At 37.7% G+C, this 18,768-nt stretch overlaps 1 protein-coding gene across 18 annotated transcripts in view; it reads left to right on the top strand.

Moving 5' to 3' along the window:
- The first annotated feature begins 573 nt into the window (after nucleotides 1–573).
- The window catches only part of CADPS2 (calcium dependent secretion activator 2), a 586,770-nt gene continuing 568,575 nt past the window's right edge, over nucleotides 574–18,768 (top strand). For 7 of the 18 annotated variants that reach the window (XM_045846989.1, XM_045847028.1, XM_045847014.1 and 4 more), the window contains exon 1: nucleotides 575–1,164. In XM_045846989.1, the coding sequence (XP_045702945.1) occupies nucleotides 829–1,164 (336 nt within the window). In that variant the 5' untranslated portion in view covers nucleotides 575–828. Of the gene's footprint in view, nucleotides 1,165–18,768 lie in introns of all 18 variants that reach the window. The other 11 variants (XM_045847029.1, XM_045847037.1, XM_045847053.1 and 8 more) reach the window with 3 other exon arrangements.

The raw sequence follows: 18,768 nt of genomic DNA on the forward strand, positions 1-18,768 counted from the left end.
TCTGACTGTTATAATTTGAACTTCACCTTCAAACAGCAGCAGAGCAGAGTGACAGACTTTTCAAAGTCTCTTCCCAATGTTATTTGGAGGTGAACGGCTCTCGCCCCACTTTTCCGCGCTGGAGTTCAACTCTACGTATCAGGTTCGGGTCCGAGAGAGGTTCTGGGGGCTCCCTTCACCTGGGGGGTGGTGGGGGCTAATCTCTCACTCCTCTGGAATCTTGCTAGAAAAAAAGAGGATGGAGGTCGTGTGGTCCCGGTAGTCCAAACAACCCTAGGCGGGCGAAAACAGAGCCAGCGTGTTCAGTCGCTTCCCGCCTTTGCAAACTGCACTCTCTGGCACCTTTGCAATGGGTCCCGCAGCGCAGCAGCGCGCGCACGCGCACTCCGCGGCCCCGCGCCCGCTCCTCAAAATTCCATTCCACGTGTTGCTTGTTGTAGGCGCCACAGGTTACCCACCTGCGTTCGGGTGCTCCCCGCCCTGGCGGTCCCTGGGCGGGGTGGGCGGGCCCTGGCCCTGGCCCTGGCCCTGGCCTGATTAATTCCTGAGGCGCTCGGGCTCACCCCCAACGGTAACTCCGCCTATTTAATCCCAGCGGCTCCCCTCTCCCCATCCACGTCCTCCTCCAGGCGCCTGCCCGCCCCTTTGGCCCTGGTGGTAGGAAATACTCGTGTGTCTAACTCGACGTGTCCGGAAAGCTCTGGCCAGTTTCCCTTTCGTTCTGTGGCCGCGGTTGCCAGCCGCGAGGCACCCTCCGACTCGCGGGCGCAGCTGCCGCGGCTGAGGCACCTGGGGGTGGGGGCCGAGCGGCGCGGCTGCCGGAGCACCATGCTGGACCCTTCTTCCAGCGAAGAGGAGTCGGACGAGGGGCTGGAAGAGGAGACCCGCGATGTACTGGTGGCGGCTGGCGGTTCCCAGCGAGCGCCGCCGGCGCCGGCTCGGGAAGGGCGGCGGGACACGCCGGGGCGCGCGGGCAGCGGCGCGGCCAGACCCAGGAGCCCGAGCCCCTCGGTCGTCAGTGAGGGGCGAGAAGAGCCCGAGCGGCAGTTGGACGAGGAGCAAGATCGGAGGATCCGCCTGCAGCTCTACGTCTTAGTCGTGAGATGCATCGCATACCCCTTCAACGCCAAACAGCCCACTGACATGGCCCGGAGGCAACAGAAGGTGAGTTGGTTGCAGGACCGTGCGCCTCCTCCCACTTGTTCCTCCCCGAGGTTTTCTCCGGGGAGAGCTCTGGGGGACCTTCACTGTGCCTCTGATTAGCGCAGGACGCTGTATTTTTGTTAGTCTTTGAGGGCAAGTGAACCCTTGCGGGGAGGACAGTGTTTCAACCAGCTGCGCATGGGGTTGCAGGAGACGTGTGTTCGTTCACCCCCGGCTTGGTGGAACCTGTCTCTTGGCGTACGTGAGACCCAGACCGACCCGGCAGCTCTGGCTGTGCGGCGGTGCACCCGGCGGGCAGGTCGGGCTCTGGCCGGCTTACAACGTAGCTCCCGTCAACTTTAATTTCTAACGGCAGTGGCGCATCCTTTCACCTAGCCCAGCTGGAGCTGGACTTTGCCGTGGGTCTGAATGAGTGTGTGTCTAGACGAAACAAGTAGAATTGGGACACTTCCAATTGGGAAGTCTTCACTAAGGCTGAGGGGCGGAAATGTTTCTCGGTGAATAAGAAACAAAGTGAAATTGACAAGTTTTCTATACTGCTTAATAGCTAGGACATCAAATCTAAATACTGCAGAAGTGTATGCAGCTTTGTGGTGGGAGTTAGTAATTCTGGTCAGGGCTGGCCCAGTGAAATTGCACTACTGATAAAAATAAAGGATTGGTGCATAACCATTTCAATACAAATGTTTTTCTCTCCTTTTCCCTCCAAAAGAAGTAAGGAGTTTGTTTCAGGTGCATTGTGTGCCAACTTTAGTTTTAAAACAAGGCCCGAGGGGTTTAAGGTTCTATAGCAGACAGAAGTAATGACTGCAATTGCCCTAACTGGGTGTTTTCAACAAAAACAGTCTAGAAAACCTTTTTAGTAGAATGCTAATCTAGAAGGTTCAGAAGAAATCTGTAACAGTCCCCTTGATTTGGGACAAGATGTGAAGACCCAGAGAGACTGCAATTTTCCTAAGGCATACCTAGATGCACAGATGGCATTAGTTTCCCAAAGTATTAACTTCAGCGTGTGAGGCATTTCTTAGAAATTGGAGAGCTTTTGAATTGAATTTTGAAAGACTGTAGTTCAGTGTAAATACAGTCTAACCAACACCCTCCTACACCCAAATACCCATCCTCTTAAAACAGGATTAAACTAAGTAGTTGTTTCGAATAATTCATTCTCTGGTCTTGCTTGTAGGATGATTCTCTACAGCTGGCAGCTAATTACACAGATCCAAGTACCTAACCCTCTAGGTAATTCAGAGTCACAGAAAGGCAGAGCTGAAAAAGATGTAGGGAACCTCCTGTGCACACCTCTCATTTTGGAGAAGAGAAATGTGTCAGAGTAGCATTTTCTAATCCCAAACCAATTGGCATGGTCAAAGACACCATTCCTCAAATCAGTTTTGAGTGCCCCTGGAGGACTTTTGTGAACCTTCCATCCACTCCTAGGTGAGTACCTTACTTTCTCATCTGTCACTTTGGCAGAGTTGCATTACAGTCACCCCTTACCTCTTCCCAACTCTGTAGGTCAGGTGATTTTCAATTTCAGTAGTCATTCTTCAACTAAGTGTAAATTTTAACGTGTGTGTTGTGATAGGTAGTCATAAAAGTGTGAATATCATTCAGTTTTTTTCATTCATTGCACTTAAGTTTATTTAGTAAAGTCCTAAAAACATAGTGTGGTCACATTCAGATTCACTTCATGTTTGGAATACTATCCTTGAACATGTTTTCTTTTGCAACAAGTCACTTATTAGTAGCTGATTTATACTGTACATACTTGTTGCATTTTGTTAATGAAACAAACTCACCCTTCAACTAGGTCAGATCTCTAGACTCCTATTTAATTACAGGCGCCGTACCTCAGAGATGATTGCAAATTCCCTTTCAGACCACTGCAATAAAACAAATCTTAATCTTTTTGCTGGTGGAGGGACTTGCCTTTAGTTTGTGTATCCAAAAAAACCCCAACAACAACAAAACCCAGAAATCTGAAGCGAAATAGAACATCATTTTAATACTGAGTGCAGTAAAATGAGGTATACCTGTAGAATGTTTGTTTCTCCAGAAATTGAGTTGGTAAACAGGTGTATTCCCAAGACTGCTGCTTGTGTTCTGTTCAAAAATATTTGGAATGCTTGGAAATTTTTCTAAACGTTGAGAGCATTGAGTTCTGATTAACTTTTGTGAATTTTTTAATTAAGGTTGAGACTCCACACAACGTAGTAGTTCCTGTATTCAAACTTATTCAAAAGGCCTCATGTTTTTTTTTTTAACCTGCTGCTTGCTAAGGGGAGCTGGAGCAATTTTTGATGGTCAGATTTCCTCATAGGAAAAAGCAAAGTGGGAATTAACTATATTCTTGTTAACTTGATGTACAAGCCAGTCTTGTGCATCAGACTTGTGTTACTTTCCCAATTATACAGTTGGGAAAGTAACAGGATAATTGCAGAATCACAATCTATTATAAATTTTTATTCTGTCTTCAAGTAGTCAGACATCTTGTAAAAGGATTTAATAGTTTAAATTTTTGTCATTGAAATACATGGTACTACTTCTTTCAACTTTGAGAATTTAGAAACTCAGAAGTTGGGATCTGAAAGGGTCCTTCTTTAGTGAAGAAAATGATTCACAGAGATAAGAGTCTTGCCTTGCTGGTCGGAGCCCTCTGACTGTTAGGACTGGTGAGTGGCTATGAAGAGCTGCAGAGTTGTTGTTTGTCATTTGGGGAAAATGGTCCACAAAGCTAGTCAATGGTTTATCCATGAGTTGAGAAAATTTAATAGCATTAAACTCATAGTTGACTAAAACATGTCTGTCTTTGATTTTTGGCTAGAAAATTTCAACTCTGAGGAATAACAGTTGTTGGCCTATGCCAATTCAGCCATCTGACTGACTACTGATGACTTTACAGAAAGTTCTGGGGGTGGGGGGGTAGTGTGGATGAGACACTGACAAGGCTCTGTTCCAGGTGGTCACACCACTTAAGTGAACATACATGGTATGAATATGAAGTAAACTGCCAATGGCAAAATAACTTTATCTCTGGATGGTTCTTCAGCCTCTGATGCTTATTTACTTTGATTACTTTTGCACCACCACAACATTAACTAATAGCAGTTAATGATGAATTTGAGTGATTCTGTATCATTGGTTAAAGGTGGAATCAGTGTTGAAAAGGGAGAACAGTGACACAGATAAAGCAACTCAGTTAAGGTAAAGCAAGTCAGTTATTACTTAACAAAGGCAATTTCTTTGGTGAATCTTGGGAAAACATTGAGATCCTGGTGAAAAAAGTAAGTAAAGGAGTTCATAGTGGTTAGAAGGTAGGGAGAATCCGACAAACATAAGGACCCCACAGAAGGCATTCAGTACATTCACTCACATAGACGTGGATTTACAGACTTCAATTCTCAAATTATAACTGTCTTTAACATGTGCATGACTTAACGTGCTTATACTTTTGGTTAGCCAGGAGTCTGGAGGTTTCTGGTTAGTGGTTGCTGTGTTCATTATTTCTGTTTTTATTAAGTTCAAGTCAGATGTTGAGATGGAGCCAACTATTTTTTAAACTAGAAATAATGAAGAAGGAATTAAAAAGATTAAAGTGGTGCCTAAAAACTTTTCATATGTTTCATATACCCCTGTTCTTTGTGTTTCTACAATATGTACATTGTCATGGTAATCACATTAAATTGTGCCTTATTAAACTTTTTATATAATCACCCCCATTTATTTGCATAATTTTTCTTGTTCATTCTAAATTCAAGTAATGTATACAAATAATACTGTGAAATTGCAGATGATGGGGAGGTATGCTCTGTAGGTAAAATTGATCAGGAAGAGAGCATTGCAGGGAAATAATATTGGGTGAAATAATTCACAGTGGTCTCTTGCCTATACCTTCCATTTGAATGTTAATACTACAGTAAGGTAGACAGTTTTATCCCTCTTTGGATATGGTAGTCCTCTCTGATTTTTAAAAAAAATCTCCTGACTGCTAAGGTGATCCCCTCAGCTTAGGGAAAGAGTTACTTTTATATTAAAGAAATTAGCTACAGAAAAATTATGGAAATATCTTAAAATTTCATTTTATGATCATTGTTTAAGTTACCTAAGGATTTGGATATGATTTTTTTTTCCTGAAAAGAAAAACACCTGTGATGCTTATCGTTAGTTGTACATTAGAAACACCTTAGGGAACTTTAAAAAAAAATCCATTATCTAGGTTGTACCCCAGAGTAATCAACTCAATCTCACCTGGGTAGTCTTAAAGCTTCACAGGTGATTCTGTGCACAACCAAGGTTGAGAACCATTGTTTTAGAGGGAACTACTGGGAAATAGCTTATTTTTACCTAAGCAAGGTGAAAATACTTACAATAATTAAGATCATTGTGTAATTAAACTACATTCCATATTAAAGGAAAAGGCAATAGGGATGCTCTAATAAGGACAAAAAAACCTTACACATCTTTAATATTCCAGGAACCACAAAAGACTCCAAATAGCCACAGCGGTCTTGAAAAAAAACAGGGTAGACGGTATCATGCTACCTATTATCAAATTATACTATAAGGCTGTGATAATCAAAACAGCATGGTACTGGCATAAAAACAGACATATAGATCAATAGAACAGAACAGACAGACCAGAAAAAATACCCATACCTATGTAGTCAATTAATCTATGAAAAAGGAGGAAAGCATATACATTGGGGTAAACACAGTTTCTTCAATGAATGGGATTGGGGAAACTGGACAGATATATGCAGAAAATGAAACTAGACCACTTTCTCACACCATATATAAGAATAAAATAAAAATGGAAAAACTGTGGAGGTTCTTCAAAAAATTATAACTATGTCATGACCCAGCAATTACAATTCTGGGTATTTATCCAAAGAAATCCAGAACACTAATTCAAAAAGATATATGCATCCCTTTGTCCATTGCAGCATTATTTACAATAGTGAAGATATGGAAGTAGCCTAAGTGTCCACTAGTAGGTGAGTGGATAAAGATGATGTGATGTTTGTAAATATGTGTGTATACACCAATGTAATGAGGAGGGGACCCCTAAAAAACCCTGAAATTATCTTCTAGAGTGTAGGCCTCATAGTGTTATAATGCAGGCTTCCTCCACTAGGTGAGTGTTATAGGAACCCATCTGTACCCGCTGGCATGGTTGTGAGAGGCTGCACTCGGCTTCAGTGAAATTTTCTGGAAGAGTCTCTCAAAGCATTTGCCCATTTCATGATGGGTTATTTATGAGCATACTTGACCAAAAACAGCATGACCCCAGTACCCGCACCCTCTTTATTCACCCAGTTTTGCCCTGAGTGATTTTTTTGTGTGATATTGTTTCCCTGTATGAAAAAGTCCTCAAAGGGAAGCATCTTGCCAATGTGGAAGAGATGAAATAAATATTAATGGCAGAAGCACTAAAAGGCATCAGAATTGATGAGTTCAAAAACTTGTGAGCAGTAGAAAAAATGTTTTATATTGTGTATTGCATTAAATGGAGGGTACTTTGAAGGTGACTTTAAGTTTTAACATGTAAGAATAAATATATAATTTTTTATAAATTCTGTTTTTTGAATCTGTGTGTGTGTAATGGAATATTACTTGGCCATAAAAATAACAAAATCTTACCATTTGCAACAATGTGGATGGACCTGTGGGGCATTATGTTACATGAGATAAGTAAGGCAGACAAAGACAAATACCATCAATTAGGTGATATGCTAGGGTGATTAAATTACATTAGCAGTTGTGTAATTTATTCATAAAACCATAAATAACTACATTAGCAACAGAAAACAGGATGCTGAGGGTAAACCTGAGTGTTGTTTTCCATTCCACCATGAACGTGGGAGGAGAACATAGTGAAATCTCTGAATTGGAGTCTACACTGAGTAATGTCTATCTGAAGAGTAAATTTCACAAAGGTCTTCCAAGATTATTAGTGGGTGTGATGTTTTTCAGGTATGCAGTAGTAATGCTTATAGGTTTTTCAAAAAGTCAAATTTAGGAGCCATTCCCAAGTAATTGTTTTAAGTTAATTAATTAAAGTAACTTAAACAAGATGTGTGTTCAAATGTTCTGATAGTTTTTGCAGTTTCCAAAATTCTAACATTAGGTGGATAGTGAGGAAAGCACCTATTTTCTTCAAACTGCATTAGTTGGATGTTGGGAGTCTTCTTCTTTGTAGAGCATCATTGATGCTCTGCTTTGCTTCTTGATTCTTTATCACATCACTTTGTAAACTTTACGGCTTGAATATTTTTATAACCTTCAAGTTAGTGATGAATTTTTACAGTGAAAATGTTATGGGGCAAAGGGTATAAACAATTTAAAGGCCATCTTTGCCAATTTGAGAGCTGAGATAATATTTAATTTGCTCCTTTCTGATTGCTTATGAAGATAAATGTGTTTATGTGTATGGTCTGATATCCTTTTCCTATTTTCCCTTTGAGATTTTGGTTTTACTTATCAATGTGAACCCTTTATTAATATGGTAAGGATAGTGTTCCTTTGCAGAGGGTGTATCTATAGTCTGCCTTTCATTTTGATTTTAAGTATATGTCCATTTACCCTAAAAACTTAGTTCTCATTTATGCTTTTGGACAATTAATTTCCCATCTGGAACTAATTTTTGACACAAGGAGTTGACTTTATACCCCAGAGAGTCAAGCAATTCTTGCAGCCTAATTTTTAATTAAGCTCTACTCTCATTACTAAGCTGCAAGGCCAAATTGTTCATATTCTTTCCTTCATTAATTCATTGGTCAAATATTTGAGCCCCTATTATGAGAGTTTAGCACTGTTTGATGTGCTGAGAATATAGTAAAGAATAGAACAAACAGAAATTCTCTCATGGGCTAATGTTCAGTAACATACGAGATCTGTCCAGAAGGTATCTAGCCATATAATATGAAAAATAGAGACATTTATTGAAGGTACAAGATACAAGAAGCATTGTATATAGGACAATGACACCTTAGTTTCCTTCAAAGTAGGCACCTTGAGACCTCACACAGTTCTCCCACTTGCCATCAGCTGCCCTATTGTATTGTATTTTCCTGGATCTCATCGACAGTCTGAAACCTCTTCCCTTTCGAAGGTGATTTTAGTTTTGGGAAAAGCCTAAAGTCACAGGGTGCCAAATCTGGGTTGTAAGGAGGATGAGTCACCTAGGTGATTTGATGTTTCGCCAAAAAACTCTACACAAGATGTGATGCATGAGCGGGCGCTTAGTTGTGATGAAGCTGCCAATCACCAGTTGCCCACATCTGTGGCCTTCTGAGTCATCCAAACAGTTTTGGCAGAGGAATGTTCAAACTTAACGCAAAATCCAATGTAGATTCGTTGCTCTACTCAGTCATTTTGAATGTGACAGCCATACAGTACACATGCTCACTCACTGGTGTCTGCCACCCCGACTGACTAGTACAGCGAAGTCATCATTGTTCACACATGTGCATTCCAGTCCACTCCCCTTGGCTGCCAGGTTACATCAATGTTGTGTAAACTATTCTCATTCTATTAACAATGGCTAGACTTTCCCTGGACAATACAGTATAATGTGTATATATGTTTCTCTTTATATCTGTTTCTATGTTACCTATTCAGATTAATTAATCTAGTTTGCTTTTCCTTTTGCTATTACCATATAATTTTGATTTAATTTTACCATATATTTAATATGTGATAGGGTCAGTTCCCAGTTCTGTGTCAGGAATTCCTTTAATCTTTCTCTCCTCCCCTCTCTCTTTTTAAAAATAATGCATATTGGCTAGGAAATCACTCTTTGGCACAGACAGCCTGGGCCTCATTCATTTCTAGTTTTCATTCATTTTGTGAACAAGGCATTTTACACCTCTGGGACTAAGTTTTTTCATTTATAAAATGGGGATAATGATCTCATATGATTCTTAAGATTAAATGAGATGATGCATGTGAAGTGCTCAGTATGTGCCCACTAAATGCATATGCTCCAAATTAGATGCTATTACATTTCTGTCCATTTAATTCAGCCTGTGTGGGAAACAGTGATTGTGTTTATCTGTTCAGTCTTCTAGGAACGTAGCATGTCTCTTCATTCAGTTAAGCCTCTTATGTCTTTGTGATGTTTTGTAGTTTTCATTATATAGATACCTTGTATTTATAATCAAGGTTATTTTTAAGCATTTTATCATTTCTGTTATTGTGACTTTTTACCTAGTATGATGGGTACATGCAAAATTCTTTGACTGCAATTTATAACTGGTCATATTACTATATGCTAATTGTTTCAGTAGTTAGTACATGATCCTTCTAGATTTCATAGGTAGGCAGTTGAATTATCTGCAAATAGTGATGACTGTTGCCTGGTCCTGATCTGTAACTGTATCTTTTCTGTTTCACTTGTCACTTTATTTGTAAGAATGTCCAGAACAGTGTTTGTGCCTGTTGCCAATACATTTGTATTGCTTCAGGCTTTACTAGAAATGGTTTTGGTATTCTATCAATGAATAACATTGTTGGTTAGTATTTTAGGGTAGGTTTTCTTGTTTAAATAATTATTTTTATTATATTAAGAGGATAAAAAGTATCTGCAATATTTGATTGTGGGATTCATCTCAGGGATGCAAGGATGGTACAATATTTGCAAATCAATAAATGTAATATATCACATAAAAGGAAAGATAAAAATCACATGATTGTGTTAATAGATGTGGAAAAAGCTTTGAATAAGGTACAGCACCTATTTATGATGAAAACACTCAGTAAAGTGGGAATAGAGGGAGAATTCCTCAATATAATAAAAGCCATATATGAGAGCAACAGCCAACATCATACTCAATGGGCAAAAACTAAAAGCTTTCCCACTAAGACTAGGAACAAGACAATGGTGTCTGCTTTCACCACTTCTATTGAACATAGTATTTGAAGTCCTAGTCACAGCGATAAGACCAGAAAAAATAAAAGGTATCCAAATTGGAAAGGAGGAAGGAAAACTGTCATTGCTTGCAGATGACATGATAGTGTACATAGAAAATCCTATAGACTCCATCAAAAAACTACTTGACCTAATAAGTGAATTTGGCAAAACAGGGGGAAACAAAGTCAATATTCAGAAATTCAAAGGCATTTTTGTACACCAACAAGGAAATATTAAAAACAGAAAGCAGGAAAAATATCCCATTTGATATAGCAACAAGAAAAATAAAGTACCTAGGAATAAGCTTAACCAAGGAAATTAAAAGACCCGTATTCAGAAAACTACACAACACTGAAGAAAGAAATTTAAGGAAGACACAAACAAATGGAAGCATCTACCGTGTTCATAGATCGGAAGAATTAACATCAAAGTGTCCACACTACCCAAAGCAATTTACAGATCCAACACAATCCTTAAAAATACCAATGGCAAATTTCACAGACATAGAACAAACATTTCAAAAATTTATATGGAACCATAAATGACCCCGAGCAGCTGTAGCAATCCTGAGAAAGAACAAAGTAGGAGGGATCACAATACCTGATATCAAACTGTATTACAAGGCCACTGTAATCAGAACAGCCTGGTACTGGCATAAGAACAGACGCACAGACCAATGCAACAGAATAGAGAGCCCAGAAATAAACCCAAGTCTCTACAGTCAATTAATATTTGGCAAAGGGGGAGGAAGCATAAAATGGAGTAAAAGTAGCCTCTTCAACAGATGGTATTGGGAGATCTGGACAGCTACATACCAAAAAATGAAACTCAATCACCAGCTTACACCATACACAAATATAAATTCAAGGTGGATGAAAGACTTAAATATAAGTGGTGACACCATAAAAGTTCTAGAGAAGAACATAGGAAAATCTCAGATATTCCACGCAGCAATGTTTTCACTGATATGTCCCCTACAGCAAGGGACATAAAGAAATGAATGTTATCAATTTCTTGTATCAATTGAAGTGATTGCCTAGTTTTATTTTACTGCTGTGACAGATTGCTAGGTTTCCTATTAATCCATATTTGCATTTCTAGGGTAATTCTTACCTGGTTATAGTCAGTTGTTTTTTTTATATACCTTTGATTTTGAGTTTCCTCCACTTCTAATTTTTTATTTTTATATCTGTATTTTTAAGGAAATGGTCTTTATCATATGGGGGCAGTCATTGTCACAGGTTAGGTTTTAAGAACAGTGTTAAGTGAGAAACATTGTAACTTTCAGTGCTCTAGAACAGTTTTTTAATTATGTAAAAAAAATAAATGCTTAAAGGAGTATACTTGGACTTTTGAAATGAAAAAAATCACTTATGAAATTAACTACATGTAGAACCTGTTTTAGATTTTTTATTTCCTTCCTTTAGCCTACTAGATTTCTTTCTTTTCTTTTTTTAAAGATTTTATTTATTTTTAGACAGGGGAAAGGAGGGAAAAAGAGAGGGAGAGAAACATCAATGTGTGGTTGCCTCTTGCATGCCCCCTACTGGCCTGCAACCCAGACATATGCCCTGACTGGGAATCAAATCGGTGACCTTTTGGTTCACAGGCCTGTACTCAATCCACTGAGCTATACCATCCAGGGCTAGATTTCCTTTTTATTCCAGATTCAAATATGATAATTGCATGATATCAGAAAATTGGCCCATTTCTAGATTTCCAGGTGTATTAACATAGTGTTGGATACATTTCCTCACTTGTCTTCTCAATATTGTTGGTTAGTTTTGTCTTATTTCAGATTTTAGCTTCTCTTTAAAAAATTCACTAGATACACCCGATACTCTTGTTTTTATAAATATATCTGTTAACTTTATAAGTTATATTGTTGCTTTATAAATTAATAGTTTGTTTTTATTTTATTCTCCACCTCCCATTTTTTTAATGGTTTGGGTAAGGGGAGACATAAGGAAGTACTTCATTTATCTGGCTTCTTAATTAGGATGATTATTTTTCTGCTTTGTAATAACAAAAGTATACAAAGCTATGAGTTTGTATCTAGATACAGTTTGGCATCAATTTGTATGTTGCCACCTTATGAAACTTCTACTTTTTGCTATTTTTGCTAAATAATCTGTTATTTCAGATTTTATTTTTTCCTTGAACCAGTATTTACATCATTAATCAGATCAGTAATTTATTTCAAGTGTTGAAATATTGTTTCCTCTTCAGTAATAGATTTCTAATTTTATGTTGACAGAATATGGTTCACAGAACTATTTTATTGTAGTATATAATTAAGTTTACATAAAAAGTTACATTCTGACTTTAGAATGAAAACTTTGATAAAAAATCATATAATTAGCATTATTATAGTAATCATTTCTGTCTTATTTTTGTGTCTTTCCCTATAAAGGGCTAACTTATCCTATTATAATGGTATGTATTTTTAATTTATTGTGATTGTATATGTATTTGTAACTTATTAATTTTGATGTCACATTCTTAATAGTGTGAAGATTCCTAAATATATACTGTAGTTATAATTAGTGAAAAGTGACAAACAGCTTTTGATCTATTTAAGGTCTGTGTGTTAGACAAGGATTTTAGTTTGTCCAATTTTAATATTGAAACTACTTTAGGGGAGTTTTCAGAGACTTTGATAGTTATCTAAAATACATATCTAAACTCATGTTCACCTATATATACATATAAACAGCTATGTAGACATACATCTGTGTATATATATGTATGAGTAAACACATTTTAGGGCTATTTTTTATAAAGAAAAATTATTTAATTAAACAATTTTTGCCTGGTCTTTAATAAGAGTTTTAAACATTTTATTAGTCAATGTAAATATGTTTAATCTTACTGTTTCCCATTTTGTTCACTGTTTCCTTTGCTTTTTTTTTTCCTATGTCTTTGCTATGTGGTATTCCAGCTTTTACCCGGGAGCCTCGGATAGGTAGAGTGACATGATATAAATCTTCCTTTGCTTCCTCAGGGTTCTGCTTACTGTTTTTATTCCCTGGGCAGGGCACATGTGTTTTATGAGGCCATGTGTCCAATTTTCTTCATGGATTATGACTTAGTGGACATTCTCCTGAAAAGTGGGTTTATATTTAGCCCACAGTGTTGTTACTTTTTAAAATACTATTATGGATCTGCATATATTTTTTTTATCAGGAGGTAATAAAATTAAATTCTTCCATCAGCCTGTATTCTTACTACTTCAACAAATTTAGGAAAATATATTCCAAATCATATTTAAACAGATTAGGATTTTATTTTAATTTCGTCCTTTAGAAAATACATACGTAAAACTCAAAATACTGCTTTATCCAAAGGCTTACAAAGGGCTGAATAATAGAAAACAAAAACAACTGTAGTTTGTATTTCATGAAGTTCTGGGATTTCTTAATTAAAGGATTACATATATTCTCAGGCAGTAGTAAGTAGGGAGAATGAGATAAAGCAATTTCTTGTTCTTCCATCCCTGTTTCAACTAAGGCTACTCTGCTTTTACATATCAGAGCAATATAGCTAAAATGACAGAAGTGGGGAAGGCCTTTAATGTGATCAAATAGTTATGAAAAATAGAGTTTATGTGATTCAATTATGAAATTAGAATTGATGTGATCCCATAGGAATTTCCATATAGTTTGATCACTGCATCCTAGAATCCTAGGCTTTGGACTTTATTTTTTTCCTTTCTTTTTATTTCCTTACAAATATTTGAGATAAGTGAAATGGGGATATACAACTTAATCCAACACAGATCTTGCCATAAGAAGCTGAAATCTAATAGGTGATGTATTGAATTTGTGGTCTTTTAAATAAGTAAAGATCCAAAAGACCTTTTTTTGTTGAGCTGTAGGGAGAGATTTGGGTACAAGAGGTAAATTTGGGAATTGTAATGTGAATTGATTGTAGTGAAGCCATGGATTTGAATGATGTGGCTGAAGGAAAGATTCCAGCAAAGAGAAGGTTTTAATTATTTGGCCTTAATTTCAGGATTTAAAAAACAGGAGAGATGATTGACCTAGCAAAGGAAATGGAGAAAACAGCCAGATATGTAAGAAGTAAGTTATGATGATTTGTGTGACAAAAGCTAAAAGAAGGGCTAGCTATTTAAAAGGAATATAAAACAATATCAAATGCTAGTGAGAGGTCAGGGAATCTGGGGATTGAAAATGTTAGTTGGATTCAGAAATACAGAGGTGACTTCAACAATGGTGACCCTAGCAACTCATTTTAGGTTTAATTTTTCTTAATTGAATTTATTGGTGTGACATGGGTTAATAAAATTCTATAGGTTTCAGAGGTACATTTCTATAATACATCACCTGTATGTTGTATTGCTCACCACCCCAAGTCGTTTCCTTCTGTAACCATTTATCCCACCTTTACCCTTTCCTAGCTTCCCCCTTTCTGTCCCATTGTCTGTCTGAGACTTTATTTTGCTTTTTTCAGTTTTAATTTTTAACCCACTTTTCATATGTTGATATTTCTAAACTGTATTTTGCATACTGAATTCAGCCTTTTTGATATCTGATGAACATCTTGAATTATTAACATTGTGACTTTGCCATACAACAATTAAGCTTCAGCGGTGCTGTTCTTTGTATAGACTCTTTTGTGGGAAAAACTGTATAAGTATAAATGTGTATGTGTAAGTGAATATATATTTGTTGTGCTTTTGTTTTATAGAAGTGAAATAATTATTAGTGATAAGCATAGATTTCATATCTAGTAGAATTAAGACATAGACCATGAAGTATTGTCCAAATAGCAAGTTTTTGACATTAAATTAGGTACTTAAGTTTAGCTGTTTTTCATTTCAGTTTTGAATGAAACTGTCAAACTTAAAGAACTTGTACAGATGTTAGAATACATAAATCAAAAAGTGGGGTGAAACTAGGATTAGCCACTTGAAGATGAAGAGTCTGGAGAGGTAGGGTTAGGTGATGGTAAGATAATAATTTAAGTGTGGTAGGAAGCAATTATTGACAAGGTTTAAGCAAGTTGAAGAAGTATTTTAATTAAGATTCTGAAAAGATCTCTTCGATTTGAGATTAGATAGTGCCACTACATTGCCAACTCTGGGGGATACCATTACATGGAATTTAAGCCCTCTGCAAAGTAGTACAGCCTTGAGGATAGACTAAATGGGCAAGAGTGGAAGCCAGAAGACCAGCTAGGAAGTTGTGGCAGTGGTTTAGGTTTGAATAAGGTTGTTGCCTAAAAGGTGATATACATGTAGAATATAGATAGTATTCATTCCATGTTATTTAAGTTCATAGATACATTAAATGAGCAATTATAACATGCCAAAATATTTAAGCTATCTTATTAAAATAATAAATATATTCATGTGGTTAAAAATCCAAGTCTTGCAGATCTTAACAATAAGCAATTATTCCCTGTTCTATTCCTCTCCATTCCCTGTCACATACCCAGAAGGAACCTATTTTACTCTTAACTATTAATGTTTTAAATGCATCTGTCAAAATCTTCATAAATTGATATAAGATGCTCACACCATTTTCCTCATTCATTCTTTTTAGACTTTAGCCATTACTTTCTATAAAAGGGGCGGGATGGGAAGATTTAGCTCATGCACACAAGCAACTGGCTCCCTTTCTTTTACTTGGAATAATGGATATTCAACATTATTTGTTTCTGTTAGTTGACTTCAATATATTTTCCCTTCTTACAAGCAATAGACTTTTTGGTTGAGCACATGGCCTGGCTGAAGACTACATTTCTCATCTTGCCCTTCTTTTTTGTTAACCATGGGACTGAGCATGATTGGGAAAGATCTCTGCAGTCTGTTGAGTAGTTAATTCTAGAAATTGAAAACTAATGGAGTTTATATTATCAAGACTGTTTTTCACTGCAAAACCACACAATACACTTGATTGCACTCCTTTTCTTGTAAAACTTTATATTTTTCTTGGAGTCTCCTTGTTTTTTTCTTCTCTACTATGTTGTCTTCCTTCATTGTCTCCTTAATGTGTCCCAAATTATAAACCAGTGGTTCTCAGTGGGGATGGTAGTACCTTTAGCAGATGTTTACTACTGGTATTTAGTAGGCATGCAGAGATTCAAGAAATCCTGAAATGCATAATGAATTGTCCATCATCTTACATGATATTTGAATGTCCTATCAGAGTAGGTAAAGCTAGTTCATAATTATTTGAGTTTGCATGGATTTAATATGTAATGAATTTTTTTCTAGAAATATAACTCCTGGGTAAATTGAGGAAAGATGCACTTTATTTTGTTAGGAACTTTTCTGAGAATTGCTCATTATGTAACAGGGAATAAAATCATCATACTTCTCTGACTTACCATGAAATAGAGTAAGATGTACTAACAAACTGATGAAAAGGATTCACATGAGTTTCTTTGTAAGCATATTATAAGCACTATTGATTCCATTTCCTGTCTGTACAAGAAACAGCCTTGACCATACGTTCAGGTGATGCAGATTGCCTACCTGTAGCAGTTTGGCTGGTGCTGACCATTTCCAGGATGCTGACCTTAAATGTCCATATTAGGACCACCATGGACACTGCCGGCACGTGCACAGCCTCTCCCCTGACCTCTTTATTCTCCTTGTTCTCCCTCCATATAAAAACCCCTTCCTGCACTGAGATGTTGGGATAGGCTTTGAGATGAAAGTCCCCCCATCTTCCAGGTTGCTGGCACCCGACAAAAACCTATTTCCTTTTTCACCAGCACCTGTCTCATGAGTTTGGCTTTCATTGCAGCAGGGAGCCAGAAGCAGCAGGCATCTGGACCTGCATTCAGTTACAATTTTTGGCAAACCAGCAGGAGAACATGGAGTTTGTTAAGGCCTGGAGTTCCTGGGCTGGAGTTCCAGCTGCTTGTGGCAGGCTGACCCTATGGCAGGCATTGCAGGAATTTCCCAGCAGGTGCCAAGAGTTCTTTATTTGGGGGACTCTCCTTGCTCTCCCTCTCAGGCTACCTTTAAACACTTTGCTCGTGAAAGAAAATGGATCTCTGGGGAGTCAGTGAACTTCAAACTGGGTAGGTCCCTGGTGTGCATCACCAGGAGCCCCCAGCACGACCACTTGGATTCTTTGAACCATCTGGGATTCTGTAGGAATCAATAGGTGCCTCATGGAGGTAGCCACTACTGGGTGACTAAGAAAGTCCCAGTTCCTCCAGTTTGGGATTTGTTTCTCCAGTGTGGGATTTGGAGCACACTTTTTGGTTTATAGGTTTCTAGGTCTTGAGTATTTGTTCTGTTTTTGATCCCTCATCTGTCTGTTCTGTTTGGGAGCCCTCTAAGATCTGTCATCTGTTTGAAATGAAACAGGTTCCAGTTGTTCTTTTCTTGTTTTCTTATCTTTTAAGGATTTGGTTTAGTCTTGGTTGTTTTGTGTACACAGGGGGAATCCTGTCTTTGCCATTTGGACTTTGTGCCATTTAGAGCTTGTGAAGGTCATTCATGCTAATGTTTCTGCCCATCCTTTTAGAGAATTTAGCTTGAGAGTGCTCATTTGTATGAGGTTTGTCTTTCCTTTAGATGTTGTCTGTTTTGAAATGGGCAGCTTGGTCTTGATTCCATCAGACAGTCTATTAGGTCACATTTTAACTGGCTGGTCATTTTGCATTGCATTGGAACTGTTTTGCCAACAGTTGGTAAATGGTAAATAGAATAAGATTTCTTTTTTAAATGAGGGGGAGGGAAGGAGAAAGAGGAAGAGAAACATCAGTGTGTGATCAGTGTGTGGTTGCCTCTCATGCGTTCCCTACTGGGGACCTGGCCTGCAACCCAGGTATGTGCCCTGAATGTGAATCGAACTGGAAACCCTTTGGTTTGCAGGTCTACACTCAATCCACTGAGCTATACCAGCCAGGGCAGAATAAGATTTCTTATGTGCAAGCTTTCATGTTGTTACATCTCAAGGATTCTACTCAGAAAAGATTTAAATTGATGGTTCAAAGAGGGTGAAAAATATCTCACTCCCCTCCAGAATTGTAAAACTCAGGAAGAAAAAGTGAGATGAGAAGTCTTTGAAACACTCCAAATCCTCCTCCTGGAGGTCCAGGAGCTGCTGCAGTCCTAGGAACAATAGGCAAATTAATGCCAAATGCTGTGCAGGCTGTGGAGGAGGGAGGGCAACTGCCCCAGATCAATGTGAAAAAAACAATGACACTTTTCAAAAAAGTGGCTAAAGCCAGCCAAGCATGGTATCTTCCCACCTGTCCTCCAGCTTCCTTAAAGTTGTCAAAAATAAAAATACATAAATCAAAATTTATCAAACATTTTTTTCAGAATTATATGGAAAAATATTTGGTATTAAAGCTGGCTTAAGTATAATTGATGTTTTTTAAAGTTATTAACATAAAATACATGTTTATATTGCCTGGGTTTGCACGAATAACTTACTTATCTCTTACAAATTTTTCAAAAAAGGTTTATGTAATAATTAACTTAAAATTCTTATAGAGCTGTCAAGGACTAATAAATAGATGTAACTAAAATAAAGGGTTTTTGATTAAGCTTTTCAATAATTATAATATATATATACCTAAACAAAGTTTTTCCAAAGTCTTTGATGACTTGGAACTTGGGCTGAATGATGAAAATTATTAAATATCCTGGCTGGTGTAGCTCAGTGGATTGAGCGAGGGCCTGTAAACCAAACGGTCACTGG

The sequence above is a fragment of the Phyllostomus hastatus genome, unplaced genomic scaffold (genome assembly GCF_019186645.2).
Source record: "Phyllostomus hastatus isolate PE091 unplaced genomic scaffold, TTU_PhHast_1.1 phas_contig_118, whole genome shotgun sequence".
In the NCBI taxonomy this organism is placed as follows: Eukaryota; Metazoa; Chordata; class Mammalia; order Chiroptera; family Phyllostomidae; genus Phyllostomus; species Phyllostomus hastatus.